This window comes from Centrocercus urophasianus, unplaced genomic scaffold, assembly GCF_019232065.1.
Source record: "Centrocercus urophasianus isolate 14NV4802_14NV808 unplaced genomic scaffold, USGS_Curo_1.0 seq_13, whole genome shotgun sequence".
Classification (NCBI taxonomy): Eukaryota; Metazoa; Chordata; class Aves; order Galliformes; family Phasianidae; genus Centrocercus; species Centrocercus urophasianus.
Window position 1 is genome coordinate 51,495,221 of NW_024884475.1, and position 26,174 is coordinate 51,521,394.

Below are 26,174 nucleotides of genomic sequence, written 5' to 3' on the forward strand. Positions count from 1 at the left end.
AGCTGTGACTTAGCATTTCTGCTACACCTGCAAATTAAGTCTCAATATTTTTCTCATTACAATGCCATAATACTTTTTAGCTTTCCCACCCTACAGAATTTTCATTTTATATTGGCCTTTTAACTGTTTGAACCACTGCCCTTGACCTACTTCTTGTCCCACACAAAAACAAAGCAAAACAACAACAAAAAAAAGATGCCTAAGTGAAGGTACAAAATTTGCTGCTTATCCACTGAACTTGGTAGCTATTAGTTATGAAACACTAAAGCCTATTAAAGTCATTTTCTGTAACAGAAAGATCTTATATTTTGTTATTACTCTTAGTAAATTAAGGCAGATCTACTTTATTTTTTAGAAAGATAAAAATGTAACACAGAGCTATTAAAAAAAATCACTAAATCTCATAGTTTTGTCTATTAGATCCACCATAAATGCTCTTTAAGTTGTATTTTTATATAAGTTATATTAAGTTCTATCTTTAAGTTATATTTAATTTATTTTGAAAGACAAAAGGCACATCCATTTCTCTTTCAAATCTCTCCAAGATATCTTGATACAATGGTCAGCATGAGAGAAAACTACAGCATAGTGTTTGCATTAAAAAAAAAACAAAAACAAAAAAAACCCAAAGCCACTACACCCACCAGTATTCGATTCCCTTCCCTATAAAATTTAGCAGTAGGAATTGAATTACTATCTTCTACTCAGTTCCATATTACATTGCCTTGAGCAGTACAGGTGCTCAAAATACAAATTATACTTAGAGATCATCCACGTTTTCAGAGGTCGCATGTTTTGGGTTGTTCCTTTCTTCTTCCTTCAAGTAACCTACAAGATTCCTAACTATAAATTGTTCCTTCCAGCAACCACACGCCATGATTTTGCTGGCTATTTTCATTCATTAATACCAGCTGCTTCACAGTGCCTGGAAGTAACAGAAAAAATATGCATATATGTTTTAACCATATGGTAAAATCTGATGAAGGATGGCCTTTTATGTAGGATAATTCATAAACCTGCAGTAAAATTCAGTCTTATGCAAAAGACAGAGCTAAAAGTATGTTCTCCACTTGAACTTTCAAGGACCTGCATCAGTTTAAGTTTCTGAGACAAACTCGGACACCTGAGTTTGCTCCCATAAAGTCAGCAGAGCAATATCTATTTTCCATCATGATGGACTTTCTGATCAAGTGGAAATAGGACTTACAATGACCTTCTGTACAGAGATAGATTTTACCATTGTGCTTGAAGATAGCAAAGCGTCATGCTGCAAACCAAAAGGTTCTCTTCCAACTCCCACTAGTCATGATACACTTCAGTTCCAGAAATATTCTCTTGCCACTATTTGCAGATATTAACATATAGATAGAAGTTCAAAAGGGATGAGAGCTGCAAAAACTATGCATTCAAATGACATGCCCTAGTAGTCTAAGAGCAAAACAAAATTAAGAACATTACATTCTAGCACTTAATTATGTACATAAGACTACTTAAGCAAATATTTTTTTCAATGCACATGAAATGTTTCTTACCTCGTAACCACAATAATCCTGAACACAGAATCATAGGACACATCAAAACAAAATAAATCAAAATAGAGAGGGAACTGGGGTTTACAGAAGAGTAACAACAGAAGGTAGAAAAGAGCCACTTATGAATTAGGAAAGATAGGATCAGAATCGAAACTAATTCCAGGAAACTAATTCTTTTTCCAGAGGTTACAGACCACTTCAACATAAGTGTTATCTTTCCAGGATGATCTGTCAATTCAATTAATAGATTATTTTTAATTTGCTACATAGAAAAAGAATAGGGCTTTTGTTTGTCCTCCCTCTACTGTTTTTTCTTGATGTTGTTTGTTTGTTTAAGACTATGTACACCTGTGAATGTTCTTTCACAGCAGTCTCTGGTATTTTCCCTGTTCCCACTTTATTCAAGTTTTACGTATTTTTTCACTAATATAACCAGTATATTCTCCAGCATAAGAGAAATGGATACTTGAAACCTGCAAAGGGCTGAGCATTCATTTCTGCTGTAGCTAAATCAAAAAACTATAAATAGAAAAATATATTTATATCACCTGGAACACAATGTTTTCAAGACTTACCACTAGCTTAAACAGAAAAAAATATATATAAATGTGAAACAAAATTGTATCCAATTGGATGATTAATTGTCATAGAATTCAATTGTCAAACTTCTTAGACAAAAATTGTCAGACTAGAATTAATCTCTTAAAATGACAACAAATTCTATTTCACTAAGTGGTTATTAAAACCACTTAAAAGAACATTAAAACATTAAAAGAGGATTTTTTTCATTATGTTCTCCATGAACATCAAGATCATTTAAACCATGATTTCTCTATTCTTTGTGTATTACAAGAGAAAGAAATGTAACACCTTTAGAAGAGCCTTTGTGAAACCCTGAACAGTAATTACATCTAACAGCAGGGAGAATCTCTTTATCTTTGGCTTAACAATGGTATTAACTACTCTTTCTTTGCTATTGTGCATGTACACCATTATATTAAAACCATTGTAGTTGTATGTGCACTGATAAGTATTGCAAGGCCACACTGAGCATGCATCTCTGAGTAGGGAAGGTATTCTGCTGAATGCTAAAAAGCTTCCTTTATCTGCTATATGTTTACTTTGGAAATATTACTCATTGATAAAAAAACACAGCACACATTAAGTTTTCCCAGCTTTACATACCCAGAGGTGTGTATTTTTAAGATCACATTAGCCAGCTAATACCTTCTTGTAGAGCCACTGAGAAAAAAAATCTTCCTCAGAGGGCAATTCCAAGAAGGCTTCACATTCTGAATCACCACATAGAGAAACCAGTGCATGCCTCTCGCTCTCTACTGATGGTGTTAAGGTTTGGTAGGGTAACTTTTATAAGTAACACTGAGTGACCTGAAAGTGCTTACAACAATATCTTGTATACTGCCTTAATCTCAAAAAAATCCTACATTCTAAGTCTGAAAAAGACCCTATTTGCTCTTCCTCACTGATTTTAATACTGCTGACTTTTGATATACAAAGGTTGGCTGCGTGGTAGAAATGTTTTCCTAACCAACAGCAGACGAAGAATGACACAAGATCTCAAAAATCATGTATTACTTCTGCCAGAGGCTAACACCTGTCCCCTGCACAAAATAACCAAGCTAACTAACCTGAATTAACTTATTAAGTAATATGGCAAAGAGCTCATTTTTCCCTATCAGTACTAGCCTGCAATCCCAATCAGGATAATGAAGTGGATTTGTCACTGAAGAAAACAAATGAAAATCAGTGGAAACATATGTTGTGTTTAAGATACTTTCTCTGTTTTCACATTTCTTTATAAGAATATACATGTATTTACAAACAAGAATACTTTAACCTCTCTTGAACGTGAATATTAAAAATATATATATATGCTTCCCAACTGTCTCCTCAGAACCAGATTTGTTTTCTTTTGAAAGCAGTGTTTTCAAAAAGCTCCTTTGTATTTCATTTAATCTGATTTATGTATTTATTTACATTTAATCCTACAGTTACTTACTCTTAGTACTAGAAACCTGTAGAACTAATTCAGCAGGCCAGAAAGGACCAGTAAAAAAAACCTCACCTCCTGATCAGAAGTTAGGAAAAATCTCATCTAGTAAAACAATTTAATCATATTGAGTCCACTGTTTGATCACCATCAGGCAACTTGTCCCGTGGACAAAGGCTAGCATTTCTGGTGCACACTCCCTGTGAATGAAAAAATCACCACAACATGAAAAACAAGTACAAATTTAGTTTGAAATTTTTTACTTCTAAAATTGCTGAAAACTTACATGTGTTCTTGATGTGAATTTAACTATTTAAACCACAAATAAAACCATTTATGGATGATGAAATAATAATCTTCTGTGTATAAATCCAAATAATCCAAAAATAACACAGTGATAGAAGTCAGAAGCAAGAATTTCTTCTAAGAAGGGATGAAAAACTCAATCTAACAGTAGAAAAATGAACATAATCTTACGTCCCTCAGGCTCTGGTAAAAAAGAATTCCTTAACATAAAACAGTATTCTATAAAACCAGGTGACTCAGAAAAAAGTAAACCAGTATGCAAAAAAATTTGCTACAGAGTTACAGAGAGAGAAAATTAATCATCTAATTTGTTATTTTCATTATGACAAAGAGTGTGTGATGTCACTATGCTAAATATTGGCTTCCACCAGAAGGAGATGAACTGAAGGCCAACAAACCAAAAATCAGTGGCTAGGCGCTCTTTCTTAAAAAGAAAATATGCAGCAGAAGGGACCATGTTTCAGAAGTTTTACCCAGATAAACAAACTCCACAACTGTCTGCGTAAAAGAAAATTTAAATAAGCCTGTAATTAAATCCTATTTGGTTCCTGCTCTTTTATTTGGGCAAAAGATCAGAGCAAATGCAAATAAGTGTGTCACATATGAACAGCAGGACTAGTTGGTATTTAATTTTGATGAAGACTATTACAGTCCTGCTTGTTCAGCAGAACTCTATAAAATGAAGATTTTTATTTTTCCGCACACTTTTAAGGGCAGCATTCATTCTTATCAAATGGGACAGAAAGAAAAAAAAAAATCCCTCAACAACCACTGAATTTTTCAGGTAGTATCTCAATCAAGTCATTCTAATATGTAAGACAGCAAGGCCTGTTTCAGAGCATCAGGAAAAGGTCAAGGAGTGACTCCTGCAGTGAAATTGCAATGTCCTTTTTTTTTGTATTTACAAAATGACTTTGCCATGAATGGATTGACCTCAGAATTCAAGAGGGTATCTGCCAGCATTGACTGCTGTAGAAAAAAGGTCCAAATGACTTCAAAGTCTACCGACGCAAGAATGCACCAAGCTAGCTGTTCCTACAGCAGCCTGTTCTTGTGGAAACCCACACTGCATTTTGCACTACACCCATTAAGTTAATCCCAGAGCATGGCAACAAGGGCAGATCTGCCGTTATCCCATTGGGAATGACATCTAATTAGTACAACATCAACTGGCCCAACGAGATGCTGTGAAGGAGCTCACAAACATGCTCATGTGTGATGGTGATCAATCTGCAAGACTTAGCTTTTTATTTTCACACTGGATTGGTACAGACAAGAAAACTCTAACACAAGAATTTTTCCACTTTCTGATTGCGCTTTCCTGTCCTTCTAAAACTTAGAAGTGCATTTAAAACAAATGTAGCATCTCTTTGATAACTGAAATTCAGTTTTGAGATAAGAAATGATGATTATTCTTATAACAAACTTGACCTCACAGTTTTCACATCATCAGCTCTTCAGCAAAGACCCCTGCTTAAGATCAGTAGCAGTGAAAACAATTAAGTCCTGTAGCCTTTTCTTGTGTTGAAGTTTTTGTGTCCCCCCAGCCCTCTACCCATTACAGAATTAAAATGTTTCTACTTCAAAAACAGCAGGCTTCCTTTTTGCTCTTTGCTTCTAACAAAGCCTGTAAAAAATATGAATTTTTCTAATATTTCCCAATTTGAGCATCAGTAATGTGGATGTTGTTATAACGGTTCTGAGAACGCTTTGCAAACAAAGTGCTACCAGCAGCAGCTCAGCCCCACTGCAAACAAAGACGCTTTCCCAACTACGATGATTATTTCAAAATTTTACCTTGATATCCTGAAGAATCGTGGCCTATTTCAAACTAGTTTTAATCTCTTTGATCCATATTGCTTGTCATGGAAACAGTAAAGAAAATGAAATACAAAACCAGGGAGATACCAGGTCAAAAGATGAAGTAAGTAACATTAAAAGGGTAATTGTGAGCTCCTCGCTTCTTTCATTTCAGTTCAGAATTTCACTGGCTTCCATGTCACTTTTCCAATGAAAAAGCAAGCAGTGGAACATTAATACTCAACGTGGCTTCTTCTTATACCAAGGTGTAACAATTTGTGTCCATAAGACCACTGCAAGCAAACATTCCACCACACAATGCACTGGCATTTGCCTTGGCTCCAACTCCATATCCATTGCACAAGAGAAGCACTCCCAAGTTTCAGGGTCTCAATTCCTCTTTCACTCCATTTCGTTCACTGAGTCTTCTAAGGCTTGATAGGTTTTTGGAGTTGACATTGCTTTCACTGGGCTCTCCCCCATGTCTGTAGCAGTATACAAACACTGACTGCCAACACCTATCAACTTTCTTCTAGATGATGAGCGTAAATTGAGTCTGGACTAAACAAAAATACAGAAACCTCTCAGATTTTGCCTACTCCATCTGTAATTCTATTTTTTTCAATTATTTTCCTTATAATTCCTTTGAATGCTTCTAAATTTTGTAATTTTGTATAGACAAAATTAATGAGTTCACTAGCTGTTATTCTAGAGCAATAATTTAAAATTTGTGAGTTGCACTTAATGGAAAAGTTCACAAACGGCTGCTAAGGGAACCTCAGAAGACAAGTGAACAACAAGATCATTGGCTAATACTAAAATTAAACAATAGGAAAAAAACCTACACTCATAAACCATAGTAGTCTGCAAACTGAGAAAGACTATGGGCCCATATTATACCAGCCCTGAACAAAATTAGAAACTCCATACATGAGTGGAATGTACTAAGGACACAAATTGTATCAAAATTACATGTGGAGATTTGAGATATTGAAAATTCCGCAGAAACCAGAAAGTAGATAACACACTTGTGCTGCAGAGAGTCCACTACCAGGCTAGAATTGTTTACAGCAGCGCAGGTCTTCCAGTGGAGCACAGGTCTTTGGGTTTCACAGGCAGGCCTTCTTTGACTTTTATCAACAATACTGTCATCCACTGGCTGAAAAGCTTTTATCTCGTGCTTTCATTTACGATCAGCCAGGATTTTTGTTTGAAACTTACGTTATCCCATCTCAGGAAACAGTCTATTACCCTTTCCTGTCAAAAAGGAGACTGTGTATTCCAGCAATCACTCACAAACTTTAAAAGGAAAAAAAAGTAGTGCACTCTCAATGCAATCAGATTCATGCTTTCTTGAAAGACAGTGAGATCTTAATTCAAGTTCGTTTTTCAAAAGGATTAAAGTTAAGCTGATATCTTCCAGAATTAATTTCACAAAATCGATGTGGAAAGATATCTACTTCCTCAGTAATAGTTTCAAGATCTACAAACATATTAGGATAATAATCAACCAAGAATGATAAAGAGATTGAATTTTCTTTTTAGCAAATACATAGGTATGAGAAAAAACCTGAAACAAAAAGTTGTTTCAAACTAAATACAGGTGAAAAAAGTCAACTGAGTCGATCTAAGAGAAAAGGCAAGATTGCTTTTTTTAAAGCATCCAGCATAGAATTGGATTACATAGGCCAGTATTTGCAGTTCATTGCCAATCTTCAACAAAACCTCAAACTGAAAACAGTGCAACTCTTTGAACATCAGAAAACACATTGTTCCTCATGAAGACACATCTTTACGAAAATGGAAAGATCTCAGTGTTTTTTTTTTATTTAATACACTAAAAGTGTGAGAAGGAATTCACTTTCATCTCTCCAGAAAACAAGTGACCAAAAAACCTTCATCACTTTCTGCATATCTTGTAGACGGAGCAGGCTGCTTTGAATTTCCATTTATATTTCAATAATCATCAAAGAAAAAGCAAGATATTATATTGAAAGAATTGCATGTTACAAGAGATGTGGCTTTTTTATTGTTAGTGCTTGAATAATGCTGTCCTGTGATCGACACTGATCGATTAATCATCTTTCCCTGAAATTATACTTTTCTATACTCTTATCCAGCACATGAAGTGTGTCAAAAGAAGTCATCACAGCATGAAGGATACACCTGAATGAAAAGCTTTTATGAAAAAGTCAGCCATAGCTGTTTTAATATTTCACAAAAATTGTGTACCCAATCTCTACATAAGACTGAGCTGTATAAAACTTTGTTGCTTTTTTTGTTTGTTTGTTTAAAGAGAGAAAAAACTAATGGTACTGTAGGTAAAATAGCCAAGACCACTTACAGAGAAAAACTTTAATTTAAACCTGTAATACTCTTTGCAAAGCTATTTTGATGTGGAGCTCACAAGCATGCCTTCCAAAATACTAACTGAAAATAGTATAAATTATGAACAGTGTCATTCTGAGTGTCTCTAACTACCAAGTAAGGCAAAGAAAGAAGCAGTATTTCTTTCCAGAAAGTAGCAGTATCATTCCTTGTAGAAATAAGGAACAAAGGAGTTATAAATAACTATCTCTAATGAAGAAGAGCCAATAGCAGTTTGCATTTTGCATTGTACTTTTGATGTTGACACTGACAGTATGTTTATTGTTCTGCTGTCACATAGCATGACATTTGCTCGCGTGATTATAACACTGTTTTGGTTTTTTTTTTTTAGACTATGCCACATTTTAAATATAAACTATAATAGTGGTAAGTTTTCTCCTGGCAGAAAGTTATGTTTAAACATAAGTGATCTTATCTCAATTGTCTAGGAAAACAAATGAATCGAATGATCAAAACGCTGCTTTTCGCAGTTGGTAGAATATTGTGCTCATCAGCTAGAAACAAGGCAGACCTCAGTGACACATTATCAATGCTCTTCCACGGACTGACTGCAGTCTTCCATTCTACAGCAGACAGCTCTTTTGAATCCAATGCTTGAAAGTCAAGGAGTTTCTTCTGTTTCCACACAAAACCTTTGAGAAAACTGTTGATGAAATAAAATTAATAGTACAAAAGCCTAAATGTTTTCTTCCTCTGATTAGCCCTCTTGAAATCAGAAACGTTTCTAAGTTAGAAGTGATTTGTCCTTCTGAGTGAAATGTCATACTTTTCAATAAGTGCAACAATGCTGTCCAGAGTGTTAACACCTGGATAATGTTTTTTCTCATCTGTCTCATCACAGCTATTGCAATAAACTTAAATATCAAATCATTACAGAAATAATTGATGTGTAGCCCACAAAAATTTGGACGAAGGCCATCTGGGTGGAAAGACTGGAGATATGCAGGTGGTCAGAAAGAAAAATAAAAACCCACAACTTAGACTGCAAGCCTTTTACATTCAGGAGATGAAAATAAACGGACATGGCCAAAATGCTTATTTTCTTCTTATGAGGTGCAGTTTAGACTGATGAGTGTAGGACTCCACAGACAAAATAGCTTCGCAGAGGATAAAAGAGATTCAGGCACTATTTCCACTCCACTGAAGATTAGGCTGAAAAGGATGTAGGTTGTTTTTTTTTTCCTCTTATATACAGACATTCTGTAGTAGCATTCTGACTAGAGATATACTTCAAAGTGTTGTATAGTTTGATTTCAACATAAAGGTTGGGTGACAGTTGTTATACTGAATCCAAGGCTCCTCGAGTTTTATGATATATTAAAATCTCCACATTCTCGTTTTAAGTTGCAGTCATTTATTGTCTAAGAATTCCAGATGTGGCTTTAAAGCACTGTTTCCTAGCTTTCAGGGCAGTTGCCTTCCCTCTTCAGCTTCAAAATTATATCAAGATGAATTTTCTAGGGCAAAAAGTTCTGGAAAGGTTGAAAGTATAACTCTGGTCCATGCACATACACACCCTCCCATAATGAAAAAAAGTGATTTTAATAAAAGACTAAATAATGAAAATGGATACAGGTAAAAAATTTCCAATATCAGAAGAGCAGACAGAGATCTTGCAGGAGACACAAAGAAAACTCCTCAATGGACACTTCAAAAGCCTGCTTAAAATCTAGCGCTATATTCATAGTCAAAAAGCTCTTCATAAAAGGAGAGAGCAAATAAAAATGAGGCCCTGTTACTCCAGCCCTCAGGCTTTCTTCAAGGTAAAACAGTACAACTGAGCAGAAACCTTACCACTGACTTCCTTTAAATCACATGTTTAGCCAACACCTGCTTCGCTGCTGGCAGGAACTCCCATATCCAACAGAACAGATATGGAAAGCTTTAAAGTTACCCTTGGCAACCTATCTTATATTATTAAAACTAAATGTGAAGAAAATTGCACTAACATCACCCTTCTTCACAGCAACTGAAGTAGGAGTTCTGCAACATAAATTTCCAAGATCAATTAATAAACTAGAAACAAAACATTAATTCTGAGCTCCAGTTGTATTAATTGTGAGATTCAACTCAGGCAATTCATCCAGCCTATTAAGTCCATATTATTTTGTGGGTGGCGCTGAAGGATTCTGCGTCAGGTTTCGAGAATAGAACACCATTCCTACACATTTCTTATTACTGTTCAGCCACCACAGTAAATCAGGTTCCTATAAAAGAATAAGCACAAATCCCTGCATAGAAACTGAATTTTCATTAACTATCTCATTTTTTTTCTTGTCAATTCTCCAACTTCAAGAACAACAATAACAACTTCTTTCCCTGCCTTTGGAGTTTGTGCCCTAGATGCAGTAAACTCATAGAGAAACTAATTTATAACAGAGATGAGAGCTTCTTTCTGTGTTCCTATGATTCGTAGCAGAAAAAGGCTCATAACCAGAGATGACAAGGCATACAGTGTGTATAAATGCAGGAGACAAACACGTAACTGTCTTCAAAGCTGTCAGCTTATACTGGGAAAGGGAATATATTGATTATCTGATTATGTTATACTGATTAGCACTTTTAATCCAAGGGAAGGGAAAAGCATCTAGACTACTGTAAGAATTTTGTCAGGGTTACTGAAGTATTTTTTATTCCTTCTGTAGCACAGAAGGTTTAAACTCTGCGTGACCCACATGTGAAACTTTCTGAAATTAAGGATACACAAAATACAGAAGAGGTCCAAACTCAGCCACATACAGTGGCTTACTGCCTGCATTGCTCATGCTAATTCTGTTCTGTTTCCACCACCAGCCCAAGATATTCACTCACTTCCTCCCACTCCTGACTTCTACTTAATTATTCCAGATGCATAAGCTTGATATCTCCAAACTGTGTCTAGAAAAAAAATTGTGACCAGATCTACATTTTCCATTTTGTATGTCTAATGTACTACTAAGTCACTAGCGTTTAAAACCCCCCTATGGAAATAAACCAGATAAAACCCAAACCCCTCAGTATATAGCCAGTATTTTTCTATTGAGACTCTCAGATTCTTAATTGAAAAGTCTCCCTGAATGAGCATTTATACCAGTCAAACACAGGCATAAAGTGCCTCACATAGGAAAATAGAAGAGAACAGTCTTCGTGGGACTATACAAACAGCACTGGATAACAGACAAATTATTCTGCACAAGAACAGCAGGTAAAGAACCATTTGGGAGGTGGAAGGCAAGGGAAACATTTCTTTTAATCACTTCTAGGGTAGCCCTTTCCTGTGGAGTACTTCTTTCATATACAAGAGAGTAAGAAAAGAGGAAAACTTAGAATTCTACAGTGAAAACATGCATGATATGGAAAAAAGATGTATAGAGCAAGTCCTACCCACAAAGTGACTAGATGTTCTCATTCTTAATTATGAATTCCTTAGGAATGCCATGGCTGTTACCTTCAAGTTAGAATAAACATGAAGGCTTCATTAACACAAAGCACTGAAAGGAATGTTTTCCAGAAGCACTGTAATAACAGAGCCTCAGCACTATGCCAGTTGAGTATGAATACTGGATCTGCTTGTTATCACTGTATTAAGTTGTTTATTCCTACTTCTAAATTAATTTTAAAGGATGATTCAAATTCTTGCTCACCATTCAAGTTATTTTTCAGACTTCTATAGTTGAAGTAGCACTTGTAAAATATCTACTTCCGTACTTTTCAACCTGTGCTTGCCGTTCTGCTAAAATACACTGTGATGGATGTTATTATTAATAAGAACCATACCTGACAGCAAAAAGTCCAAACTCTAACTTTCAACAGCAAATCCCTTTTTAGCAGCTCATAACTTTTGTTCATCTTTGTAGCTAAGCATGAAGTATTGCACAAACACCTGCACAGAGAGGAAGTAACTTTTTCTTCTGGATTGTGCATAACCTATATATTGATGGGATCTAAAAAAAAAGAAAAAAAATTTCAAGGCAAGTTTGAAGAAAACACATTTAGTGATTCTAAAATTTTATGCTATCAAAACGCAGTCTCAATAATCATTGTGGTTTCCTGATAAATATATCTCTTGTTTTTTTTCCAACTTTGCCTTATTTTCTTGCATCTTACAGAAGCATAAATCGCCCTAAACGTTACTATTTACATATTTTCAAGGAGACAGAAGAAGAAAAGAGAAGGAAGACACTCCCAAAGTATCTGTCTTAAAATTACTTCGAACAAGTAAATGAAGACTGCAGTTAGTATTCATCCCACTCACTGCACTGGTCCCTTCACCACAACCACCCACAATCCCCCTGAAAACAATTCTGTATGATCATATGCTTCGTTCAGGTTCAATAGCAGGCCAGTTTCAATGTTCTAAAAACAATTTTTTACTCATTCCTCCTACGTCCAACTTCTGCTAAAGAAGAGACAGTTTCAGTGAGAAGGATATGAGAAGTTCCTATTCAATAGCTAAGAACAGTTTGACTGTTCCTCTGATTACCTACAAACACTGGAAAAGATGCCAACAGATCAGTACTACTGTATGCTTACTGTTGAGTGTAACAGGAACAAAGACCAGTAAGTGAAATCAAATGGGATCAAATGATCCTTACTGACATTCATTGCAACAAGTACACATTAAAATAAATATCTTAGTTTATTAAGAGAAAATTAAGTATTTTGTTTTATTCATTACTTGGTCATCTTTACAGGTCCACAGCAGAAGAAAACTACCGGACAGAGCTCCAAGAACTCTAAAACTAAACAAAGAAAGCAACAGAAGTTAATTATGCTGCATAATTATGCAAAGAACTCTGCTTTTTGATTACATATACTGAAAAGTTAATTTTAAATGCTTCTGGAGATGCTGATGAGAATAAGATAGAGTACACTTTTAAGGTAGTTTAAAACTTATTTACTTTTTTCATTTATAGAGCATCTATCTATAGTTAGGAGTCTAACTATTACATTTTCTCCTACAAACTACTAAAACCAGAAAATATTCAGCAGTTTAAATAATATGAAAAAAGCTGCATCTATTTAACAGCTGCAGAACTCAGAAGACAGAGGCAGTAAAATAATATAAAAAAAACAGAGTTAAAAATCCCACTGTAAGAATATTAACTGTAATAAAAGAAAAGACATTAAAAACAGCAGCTAGTTAGGTGCCAGGATATAATAGAACCCATAAGGACAGGCAAAGAATGATGCTAAGTTAGAGAGAAAGAGTCTGTTTTCAGAGAAGAACTTCCTGACAGATACCACAACAAAGCGACATGAACGGTGACTGTGTGGTCCCCTTCTCGTAAATAAATCAGGCGTCAAAGGTTGATCTGCAGTTAATAAGAGGCCTAAGCCTTCTCCAAGGATTTGTAGTATTCTGTCAGCACAGTCCAAGCCTTAGGAGCCATGAAGCCTTCCGGTGGGTTCTGTCCTTCTCGAGCCAGCTTGCGCATGCGGGTCCCTGATATAAATTCGAAGTCTTCATGGCTGAGAGATGGGAGTGGGATTAAGGGAAGGGAGGGAGAGGAGAAGGTAGGGGGAAACAAGAAAATGTTTTAAAAAGCAGTATGAGCTGTTCATATTTCTTCTGCCTTTTTTTTTTAAAAAAAAAGAAAAAAAAACTTCAATGACATTTCCTCTTGGAATTATAATTCTGGAAAGCAACTGTTATTTCCAGACATTGTACATCGATGACAGTACATCTTCAAAAATACACACCCTCTACAAATATACATTCTGTACAGCAAACAGCTTAGGTAGCTCCTAAGTTTAGCAGCTTAGTCCAACTGATCTCCTGCAGGTTGAATCAAGTCTGTGCTTCCATCTACCTTGGCTTTCTCTTTAAGAAGAAGCAAGGAAACTATATGCTGTTTGTAGGTTATTTCAGTGCTAGCAGAAGATCATTTCAGTTCCACTGCAGAATGTGGAAGAACAACATGGCAGAAAATTACTTGATGACAGACAGTTTGCAAGAACAGAAAGAAATACAGAGGCAGGTGCTACAGATTCAAAATAAAGTAATGGAGTTTTATAATACATTTTTTTAATAGTAAAGTTAGTAAGGCAGTGGCATGGGTTTGCATAGAAAGGGGGTGGATACCCTGTCCCTGGAGACAGCCAAGGTCAGACTGGAGGGGTCTGAGCACCTGATGGAGATGTAGGTGTCCCTGTTCACTGCTGGAAGTGGACCACATGGCCTCTAGAGGTCCCTTCCAACTCAAACAATCCTGTGATTCTATTTTCTATAGCTTTTGCAGCTTGGCCAGTGCAAGCCACATAGCATGCATGTATGTATATATATATATATATACATATATATATACACACATATATATGGAAGTACACATGGTATATACAGACCCAAAAAAGAAAAAAAGCATAAAATTATCTGGAGGAATAATAAAACTGCCTTCCCATAAAGATGTTTTTCCTAAAAAAAAAAAAAAAAAAAAAAAAAAAGGATTTCAATTGGGCAGATAAAAAAAGTGAACCCAGATGAGGATTGTTGATTATCGCTGTTAACATGACAATCTAAATTAAAATGAACTTCTCAGGTATGTGGTAATAAGCAGCAAAAGCTCCAGTCAAATTAAACACTATTCCTCATAGAAGTGAAAAAGTATAACAAAGTATAACAAAAAATATAACAAAAGTATAACAAAAAATATAACAAAGTATAATAAAGTAAGACAAGAATGCCAGAATTCTACCAAATGTTCCATAGAAAAATGATTTATTCTTAAAATTAAATATGGCAATTTTACTTACGCCATTTGCTCAATTTGCAACATGTAACCATTACGCACTCTTTACTTGTCTGTTTGAAATAAAAGCCAAGTATTGATCTCAGATGCATTAGACAGAAACAAGAGCCAAGTGTGCGCATCAGAGGGCAGAACTTGGCTTTAAGTGCTGAGCTATGCTCAGCAGGGTATGGAAGTTAGCAAGATGCAGAAAGCATTCCACAGTTTCCTTTCACAAAACCACTAACCCCATAAATTTTTGATTTGGATTGTGTGCATCCACACAGCAGCAATGCCATACATGCTCTTTTCTTACTGCTTCCAATTTAGGACTGCGCGTTCTTGAAGTGCAAAGACAAGACAAAAAACCCTACTGCGCTTCAATTTTGCAAAACACAAATGACACAAAAATGCAAAGCCTTCAGCTTACGTAAGCCCATGAAAGAGTTATGTCACTACCACTCAGAACACCTGCAGATGTTGTTGCTTGGTAGGGTGATGTCTAGTATTTACTAATGCTGCTTGAAGGGAACTTGATTGTTTTGAAGACAGCTATTTCTACAAAACATACACAACGAAACGCAAAGTCTGGTTATTATTCTTGCAAAAACAAAATATTAAGTCTCTAGACAACTGGGACGGAAGGAGTAAAGCGTTTTCCATGTTTTTCATGATATCAAAGCCTGAGCATGAAAAACACATTAGCTGATTTATTGACTCCCTGTCTGTTTGTAGAATGAGCCTTCTAAATGCCCTACAAATTTAGTAAGAAATAAAGCTACCAAGAAACTTACATATACCATGTAAGTTTGCTTCAGTAAGACCCTCCTTCCTTCAGCTTCCTCCTCCATAGCTGTGCAAGAAGCAGTTCTAAGAATTAGAAAAAACATATACATGCAAAAAAAAGAAAGAAAGAAAAAAGAAAATCCATAGAAGCCTTAGAAAAAGAAAAATCTACGTGAGGATCAATTAAGAAACTAATTAGGTTCAGTGTTACAAAAAATTTCAAGAAATGTTTCAAAAATACTATTTTAAAAAGCACAGAAATACTGGCTGAGGCCCCTTATCTATGTCCCAAAATTCTCTGTCAAAAACTTTTCTTTAAAAACCTCCTAAATTAGTAATCACTAAACTGACTCCTATAAGGCTTTAGTAACGCATACAGAATACTGAAACGGCTCAGTAAATTTTTGCCTTTTTTGTGAATTCCTTCATCACTAATTTTGCTATTTAAGTTTCCAGCTTAATCTCCATATTCATACCTAAAACGGTCTTTCTATAACAGCTAAATACTCAATGCCTTCACTAATTATGAAAACTCAATTTCCAGAGTAACAGAAACTAATATTTCTACTACACAGAAACATGACTTCTTCACTCTGTTGTGACACCAGAGCAACTGCCATGTTCTACTCAGCTGGCAAACTTTCAGATGCAATTATTTCCTCAAGCAATTCACAGGCTTCTTTTTCTCAGGTTCAGCCTTTTAATAGCTCTACTCCTCTAGCTTCACAGTCCCTACTGAACAAGATCAGTCAGGAGGTGAAATCCAACCTTTTAACCACTCTCAAAAGGATTTCCATTGAACTAAAATTTGTCTTTGCAGCATGAAACTGCGACTCCACTTAGGTCTTGGGAGCCCTCTGCCATGCTGAGTAAACCAGCTAGTATCACACAAGTTCCAAACCTAGCTGGCTATTAACAAACATCGTGTGAGAGTAGAACATAATCAACATACTTAATATCAACATAAGGAAAGTAAATCCCTTACCTGACACACATTAAACTTCTTTTTGACTAGAAGTGTTTAAATCATTTGAGCTGCTGTGATATCTATCCTAATATATCCTAAATGATGCACTAATATTTACTATTTCACATAACGAAATGAAGGAGGACAACCAAATATGTCTTTTTCAGTCTCTTTACTACCACTTTTAAAATCAGACATCACATCAAACAAGTTTGCAAATGCTACACACTTGGTTGAAACAGCTAAGAATGACTTGACAGTATGGAGGTAGCTGTGACAACCGCATTCTGTAGTGTATTCCCAGGACTTTCAAACTTTAAAAGTCACAATCATTCCTACCCTTCAGATACCCATGCTTCATTCACACTTTACAAAAAGCATGAACAGTCTGCTCCAGTAGCCTTATTTATGGGCTCCTTTTAGCTGAAGTGATCTCATTGGTTTTCCTCAAGAAAAAAAAAGCCGTTTTTTTTTTTCCAGACATTGCTGAGGATTTTTTTCCCCTTTTATTAATTTATTTATTGCTTGTGCATGTGTGTTGGCTTTTTATTGTTAGTAGCTAGACTAATTTCCTTTCTTAACTGAGTTTTTTTCTCACCAGCAGGCTGTGGCTGCATTTTTAGGACTGATCTTCCGCAGAGAATTGGGAATCTCTGCTCGCCCAAACAACTATTAAGCCACCAATACTAAATTACATCTGCCTGTGGTAACTGTGCGGCCTTGCTGGCTGAAGAAACATAGTGACTTCTCCTGAAAGGATTTCAGCATTTGGTGGTAGTTTATGTTTTTTACTTTAGTTGCTTTGGGGTTTGGGGTTTTTTTGGTTGTCATTTTGGGGTTTTTTTTGCGGTGTTTTGTTGTTGTTTGTGTTTTGTTTTTTTACACTTCAGCCTGAACCACTTCAGTAGTTCTCAGATCAGACATTTGTTTGAAAGTTCTCCATTATAACAACAATTCCTTCTGTGCACTTCTTCAAACCATGTTTGGACTTACTCAATTATTGATCCCCTTTCAATTCTCTCTTCCGGGAGCGTTTGAACTTAGGCTACTGAAGTGCAAAGGGTTTCTTCTGACTCCTTTTTTTGTTCTTACAGACGTTTCTATTTCAGAATGCTGTTGGTGGCCTTCTAACATCTGTTCCATTTATTGACACTGTGCAAGTCATACAATGAACAGAACAATGGCAAAAATGGCAAAGAAATGACGGAACTTAAGCCTCTTGTTTGCAGTTACCAGTGCACATGCCACATGTCGTCCAAAGGAACTTCCTTGGTCACTGCTTAGCTGGAAAGTGATGTGGCCCCACGGATGACTGGTGAAAAGCAGGTACAGCCACTAGAGGAAGCTAGCAGGGCAGCACCTCAGATTTCAAGGCATGAGCATAACTGCTCTTGCTTGTAGGACAAGAACTGCAAAATCGGAAGACTAAAGTCTCCCAGATCAGAATCTAGGATTTAAATATCTATAGCAGTTTTCCAATGTTGTATCATAAAACGTACCTGCTGTTGTAAAATTAAGAAGCCCTAGGGGCAGCAGCTAAGAGAGATACAGCTCAGATACAGCTTAGTCTCAAGAACACTCATGTAATACTTGCTTGGCATAACCTTCCACACCTCTGTTAGTGTTGCAAATTTTTTAACTGGCTATTGGCTGTGAAGCTTCCAAGCCTCAAGCAATTAAATAAGATGCAACAGAAATCAAGTTATCCAATTCTAAAATAGGTCAGAGTAGCGCTTTTTTGCAAACAAATGCCTTCTCCACATTTTCAAGTTGCGTTTTTCTTGAGTTAAGTAGTGTGCTAAGAAAAGACTTTCATGAGGAATAAAGTCATTACTTTATTCCTGAGGTCCTCCACCAGTACTGACCCTCTCACATTTCCAGACAACTCTCTACTCCCTACCATCCTTCTTGCAGAGTTGAAACACCACTCGGTCCAGGAATCTGACAGGTTTTTGGCATTACATTGACTACCCTGAAATAGAGCCAGCTGCACCCACCCAAGCTCTGTCTGTAGCCTACCACAGTGTTCTGGCTACGGTGAGTAGGAACAATACTGGCTTTCTCTTTAGGGAGCTTGCATGCAGCTGCATTGCCATCTAGAGGATTGCTGTCACACTCTAGTTTATCCCACAGTTAGCGAACAACATCTAGAGGATGAGACAAGTAGTCCTGCATTCAAACAGAAGAAAGGTAAAGCTTCATGCTAACAGCAGCATTAACTTTTTTCCAAGATAGTGGCAGAAACAGAAAAAGCTCCTGTTGTGGTTTAACCCAGCAGGTAGTTAATTAAAATATATATATATAATAAAATTTAAAAAAGACACAGTCACTTGCACCTTTCCCCTTCCCAGTGGGATGGGGGAGAGAACAGAAAGGAAAGAAAAGAAAGAAGTATAACTTACAGGTTCAGATAAAACTATTTACTAAGACAGAGAAAGGAAAAAAGATAGCAATTATGACAATTTTTTTACACATATATGTGTATATATACACACACACACACACACACACACACACACACACACATAAATGTATACCTAAATGTATATAACAAGTGAGGAACAAGCAATTACTCACCATCCCCCAACTGATGCCCAGCTAGCCACCTCAAGTGGCAGAACAGAGTGAGATTAATTCCCATTTCTTTCAAAACTGCTTCTGCTTGATGCCATACAGTATGGAATGTCCCTTTGGCCAGTTTAAGACAGCTGTCCTAACTCTGTTCTATCCTAGCTCCTTGGGCCCTTCAGTGAAAATAGCCTTGGCTCTGTACAGCACCGCTTAGTAGCAACTATAAACATTGGTATTTTATCAACAGTGCTTTTCTCCTAGAAGCAAAAACATGGCATCATACTAGACACTCTGAAGAAAACAATTCCATCCCAGCTGAAACTAAGAAACTCCAACTCAAGGGTGCATACAGATATCACAAAAGGATAAGAGTACACATTCCACAGTCTGTGATCTAAGGCAAAACTTGTTACAAGGGGTTTTGTTGGTTTTGGGTTTGGGTTTGTTTTTTGTGGGTTTTTTTTTTTTTTGTTTTTTTGTTTTTGTTTTTGTTTTTAATTAAATCATCTGGTCCAACTAATGACAGAGACAAAAATTTAACTCCCCTCAATCTAAATCAAACCTATCCTGCCAAGAGTACAGTATTAATAATCACAATCAATATACTATACAATTTTCCTGTTCTGTGCAGTGAGAATTCTTGTGTCTGGTATCATTAACCCTATTCCAACATAGTAGAAAGTGACACACCGTTAGACCTATTCCATTTTGATCATGGTGTGCTTATCTTTCAAAACAAACATGTTGAATCACTTGGATAACAAACAAATAGGACAAATACCCATTGAATCTAATACAACAGCCTTTTGACTCTTACGTATAAAACATACAAGTTGTAACAAAGCCAGCAAAATTTACATCACAGTTTAATTACTGTGCACAGCAATGAGAATTTCTAGGTGCATCTCAGATAACAAACTGCACACACACACACACACACACACTTCACGCAAGTATTCACAGAGCTAGCTGTCTAAGTGGTAATAAACACAGGAACAGATTTTAATGTCCTATTTGCTAGAAGAATGCTTCCTTCTGATGTTATTCCTTCAAGTAAAAGTATCATTATGTAGGTCTGGTCTGATGCTACTGTTGCTTCATTTACAAAAAAAAAGAAATCATGCTGCAGTGCTATCCAAAGAGATACTTCGGAGCATTGAGGAGAGCCTCACGCTGGACTGCTGCCTAGATGGGAGTTAAGGAAGAGCAAACTACAAACTTCCTTGACTAACTTCTATTTCAAAACATCTGCAGTACAGCAAATCATCAAGTTTCTAATCACCTATGAACACTGTAGAGTAATACACAGGGAAGCTCCATTAATTCTTACCAGGTTTCAACACATTTGCCATTGTCCTTCCACTCATCATCTCCAAGGAACGCAAGAACATAACATAAGATTAGATTTAGTTATGCAAAAGACGATAATACTTTATAGCTTTCAAAAACAAGAGCAGGTCAACTCAGGTGCTTGGAATTTAAACACAGGAGCTTCCAGTAGTAACTGAAGTTGGATCAAATAAGTTGTGCTGTGAAACTACACCCAAATCATCACTGAAGTCAAGCTGCATTAGTGGTCTAAAAATGTCTCTAAAAACTGATATATTGTAGCAATATACATCTAATACTTCTTTTTCCTTGAGGAGTGAGGGCAGGAGAAGACAGTTGTTGTTTAAAATGTTTTAGAACTAAAATACGACTTACTGCTCAGAGTCATAGTAGTCCATGGACTTCTTTTTCTTATTATAAGCTGCAACCCTGAAGGGTACAATTTCCAGTGCTCGGAGGCCTGGGGCCATTGTCAACACTTTGGCACCATGAGTTGGTTCATACAGGTCTTTCCCAGTACCAGGGTGCGGCATCCCTGCAGGATCTCGGCCTACAATGTAGAAGTTAGCTCCTGCAACCATCCGTGACCTGCAGTGCCACTGAACCTAGAACACAGACAAGGTGAAAAGTTAAAAGAAAACAGTTAAAAATACAATCCTTAAAACATGAGCACTTTCCACCCCCCAGCCAAACAAACATTCTTTTCACTACAGAGTTACACCCAACCAATTATATGAATCACCAAACATACAGCTAAGACACACCATTCCCTGTGTCATTCGCACAGCAGGATGCTATAAAAAAAGACTTCAGTACAGAGTTTGGAATAACATCATCTGAGGATTTAGGTCCAGCCTAAAGCTGTCTCAAAACTAAATTATTAATAATGGTTTAGTAAGAATTTTAAACCATGAAACGTCTCGATTCTTACATTCTTGCTTGGGAGACCACGGTACAGCTGTTCTTAGGAAAAGCAGCTACATTTTTCTACTGCAAATAATTCATATAAAACAAAATCACGATCTTTCATATGTTGTTCTAACTTAATTTTAGGTAAGGAGCTCTAAAAACGATATCTCAAAAGAGAAATTCTTGTTCTAGTCATTTAAAGTTCTATAGCTAGTTGTTAGAAAGACATCAAGGAGGATAGTTTACAATCAGTTTGAAGATTCCTTTAAACCAGTACACAAATAATGGAATTAGGAAGCAGCCATGAGTAATGAAGCTACAGGTATCAGTTTTTGCTTGGACCACATCCAGATGCTACACCTGATGGACTCAACTGCTATTCAAACATCTGAGTTTTATAGATGCCGATAGATGTATTAACTACTTCAGTATTTATGTCACAGGCACAGAATGGGCCAATCTCACCAAATGCCAACAAACCACAACAGTAGGTTTTCCAAAACTATCCTACTACAGTTTCAGAATTTAAATTTCATGTTGTCATTTGGGTAACAGAATGGAGTTCTTAAATGATGCTGTTTGACTAACTTTAAGAAAATTTAGAGCAATGCAAATCACGTTTTTGAGATACAAACAGCTTGTCCATTGCTCTGTGCTACTTCAGAACACATTTACTTTCTTACACAGGTGAGCTCACTGCAGTCTGATACAGGATTTTTTCTTTCTGCTTTCTTTCAAAGTAGTTATTAGGAAAGTTAAAAACAGGAGGAAAAAAAAAAAACAGAAAAACACTAAATTCACACTCACGAAACATATGCATCAAAATCCTACAAATTGAAAGGTAATATCCACCCTATTGATAACCATGCTGACTCAACAGCAGCTTGTATTCCTGTAAATAATGCATGCTACTGAAATAAATCTGTATGTATGCCTTTTAAATGACCTACAGAAAACCATTAGAGGAAGAATCTCTTATTTCCTGACTACAGATGTTATTGTCAGTTTGTATTCTGAAATTACTGGCAACATATTAAGAAAAATTCTTACTCTATTCAGAATAAAATTTAGGGATTTCATTTCTTCTTGTACGCTTGTGAGTATGAAATTGAAGTATAATGTTTCTATTAATTCCCACAGGAGGTCTACAGGGAACACTGAAGATTCCTTACAGTAACTCAGTTACATACCTCATCTGGATCTGGACTACAGTTCTTCTGGGTTGAAAAGTAATGCAAGCACTGTTTGACCAGTCAAACAATCACTAGAAAAAAGTGCCAACTATCTACTTTCTTCTCACCAAAGGTATCTCCCCTTTCTATCAAAAAGCTACCACAGAGTTAACCACTTGAACCTGGTCAGAATCCTGTGACTCACAAAAGAAAAAAAAATTATGAGGTGGAAAAACAACGCTGCCTAAATGAATTGCCCTCAAGCAATAGCATTTGTTTTTCCCATTGCTTCCCACAGCCTATGCGAGTTTTAACCCAAATCTTGGTTTCTAAATAAAGTATTCCCAAATAATTCTTTCACATAGAAGCCTCAAAACAAATCTAAATTAAGCTTGCAAAAGTAAAAATAACATAGCCTTTTCTTCTGAATTTGTCTATCTCTCCAATATACACATTTTTTGCTTAATAGTTACAAAGCTTAAGATACTTAACATTCAGGATATCTATTTCACATGCTAATTGATCTTTTGAAAAAGGCTGTAAAAAAAGGAGGAAAGATTAATTCATTATTACACCCTTAAAACTGTTAAGAAAAACAAGCACACAAAAACCATATTGCCTCCTTTCCATAAAAATTCTGCACTGTAGAGGTCTCTTCAATGGATATCATTTTCATTGATGATGGAGAGATCCTTTACAACCTGTTTGAACAAGGGAAATTAGCTTTCTCTGCCCTCTAAAAAAACCACAACCCACAGGAATAACATGAAATATTTCAGTGCACTACTAATTTAAGTATGTTCTGGTTTTGTTGTTGCCATTACCGTTGATTTGAACTCTTGACATGCTTACCTCTGTTGGTCCAGCATACATCATAGGGGAAGGGAATATGGCCACTACTGTTGTTTCTGGATTCAAGACTCCCTCCTCCAGTACTGCAGCATGCTGTTTCATGCGCCACATGAGAGGGACGTCATCCTCCTTTGTCCAGCCTCCAAGTGGGTGCAACAGCAAAACTGGACGCCTGTAGCCACGTTCCAAAAGCTGCTTATGAGTATCCTGCATTAAAAGTGCATGGCCGTTGTGCACTGGGTTGCGTAACTGGAATGCAAAGACAGCATCTATGGAAAGGAGGAAAAAAAAACAATAGAAGACGAACAATAAGGAAGGCAACTTATTTCATCAGAAGTTGTACAACCAAAGAAAAATCTTCAAATGGTACAATATTTCCTCTGAACTTCATTAAACAAGTGTAACAGTAGCAGTCACAGGTCATTATTCTCAATAAGCAAATCTAATAAAAAACAAACTAAAATATTTACCAGCTTCCTTCATTTCTGAGATTTCAGTACAATTACTTCAGTTTCTCCAACAGCAATAGCCTCTTTTTCTAACTGCATGAGCACATAATACAGACCTAAATTAAATTGTAAGAGGAAAACAAACTACGCTACCTATCCAGTAACTAGCGTATCCCCAGGAGGTCAAAACTCAGTCCAATCCTGTCTAATATCCTTCACTAATGAGATGGATAATAAGGCAGAATACACTCAGTAAGCTTGCAGATAACACAAAACTGGGAAGAGTGAGTAGTATCACAGGAGAGCTGTGCTGTCATTCAGAGGGAACTCAACAGGCTGGAAAAAACGGGCTTAGAGGAACCTCGTGAAGTTAAACAACAGGATACACAAAGTCCTGCATCTGAGCAACAGCTTTGTACCGAGCTGGAAAGCCACTCTGCAAAACAGGATCTGGGGGTCCAACTGGACACCAAGTTGAATGCGAGACAACAGTGTGCTCTTATAGTAGAGGCACCTAACCGTACCGTAGGCTACAGCTACACTAGGCAAAGTAGCAGCATGAGGGAGGTGATCCTTTCCCTCTCATTGCTCAGCAGTGATGAGGCTACAGAGAGCTGGGTTCCTTGGCACAAAAGACTGGAGAAACTCTCCAGTGAGGACAGGCTGAAAGAGCTGGGGGTCATCAACTCAGACAAGGCTCAGGGGGGAATCTTATCAATACATATAAATATTTGAAGGAGGGTACAAAGAGGATGGAGAATGACTCCTTTCAGAGGCACCCAGTGACACAACAAAAAGCAGTGGACACAAACTGAAACAAAGGTGAATCCACTTGAACAGCAGAAAAGATTTTTATTGTGAGAGTGAGCAAACACTGACATAGGTTCACGGGGAGATTGTTGATTATCTCTCCAGATAACAGCAGCCATCTGGATGTGGTCCCAGGCAACCAGTTCTAGGTGGCCCTGCTTCAGTGGGAGGGAGTGGATAAGGTGACCTCCACAAGTCACTTACAACCTCAACCGTTCAGTGAAATATAAATAGTAAGCTTTTTTACAGGTATCAAACGTGTTTATTTGGGAAACAGTTAAGACCAAGACTGGTATATCTCAAACCTGAAGATCACAGTAATACTGACAATACTGAAAAAAGACAGGACCTCAAGACCAATCTCTTTGCATTCTTCATGCACTTTTGCAGTCTGTGTTCTCTTCTTTCACACTTCAAGCGCTTTGTAGCTGTCTGTTAGTTGCTGGATTTAGCTGGCTGTTTGTGATACTTAATATCCATTTATTTACATAGCCATCATAAGCTTTACTCCCCAAAAGCAGCATGTAGCAGACTTAAAAACTTCTGGGCTTTTATGCTCTTCTATCAGCATACCTCTACACTTCTAGTCAAATCTGATGATTTTTAAATCATGCTCTACCACATTTTAACATTATCTTTTCTTGCATTAATAATATGTTGAGCACGCATGGAAAAAACAAATTCAGAAACTTAAGGGTTACCAGCTTCTCTTCTCATTCAGGCAAGGCAAAGCCTGAACTTATAAAAATAAATACCAGTAAAAGGCAAAGAACACCACTTAAAAGAGGGTTCAAAATTAATATCCCTGAAACAAGGCTTGTCCTTGCAGTACCAAGGCAGTAGGTATTTGGATAAACCTTTGTATGAAGAAACAAAACAATAAAAAGTTACTCACCAGCATTCATTTCTTTGAACTTCTGTCTTAGTTCAGCTGGAGTGAGACGGTACTGATCAAGTCCATCATTCCAATAAATACGATCAAGGACCTGTAGATCTCCTCCTACAAGCCAGTTCCCTTGCTCCATAACCATCTAGGAGAAATAAGGAAAAACAGCTTGTTTTGAGCTTTTAGACTACTGCAAAGGACACGATCTTCACAAAGGAGAGAGTTCCAGGTTAATTGCATTTGATATTCTGAAGCCAAGCACCAATGTTAAAAAAAAAAAAGAAAAAAATTATGAGCTGCTGGGGTTCAATGGTACTGCATTCACCATACCTCTCCCCAAGTGAATGTCAGATTTCACATCTCAAATAGGAGGAAGGGGAAGGCATGAGACAGATAATGAAACTGAGAAAACTCACCACTATGTAAGCTCTGAGGCACCCAAAGATTTCTGACAATTTCAGAAGGGCCACCAGATGGATGCAGTATCATGAAACTACAACACACACATTCATGTGCTGTTGTGCTACTACTATACATGCCAATATAGACACCAGAACATGGTTTCTCATCTTCTACGTGAATTTCAGTAGTGACATTCTGTAACTGTTAATATATTGTAACAAGTCACCCAAATCTTTTCTGCCCAAGATTTTCTCAGCATTTCTTATATTTGTGTTACTTTTTCAGTAAAACAAAAAT

At 36.6% G+C, this 26,174-nt stretch overlaps 1 protein-coding gene across 1 annotated transcript in view; it reads right to left on the bottom strand.

Annotated features, from left to right (window-relative positions):
- Positions 1 to 12,636: 12,636 nt before the first annotated feature.
- PAPSS1 (3'-phosphoadenosine 5'-phosphosulfate synthase 1) overlaps positions 12,637 to 26,174 on the bottom strand; it is a 37,698-nt gene continuing 24,160 nt past the window's right edge. Inside the window, exons 9-12 of the mRNA XM_042812521.1 lie at positions 25,485 to 25,620; positions 23,331 to 23,599; positions 20,773 to 21,002; positions 12,637 to 13,488 (exon numbers count right to left, since the gene is read on the bottom strand). Coding sequence (XP_042668455.1) covers positions 13,350 to 13,488; positions 20,773 to 21,002; positions 23,331 to 23,599; positions 25,485 to 25,620 — 774 coding nt within the window. The 3' untranslated portion in view covers positions 12,637 to 13,349. The remainder of the gene's footprint in view (positions 13,489 to 20,772; positions 21,003 to 23,330; positions 23,600 to 25,484; positions 25,621 to 26,174) is intronic.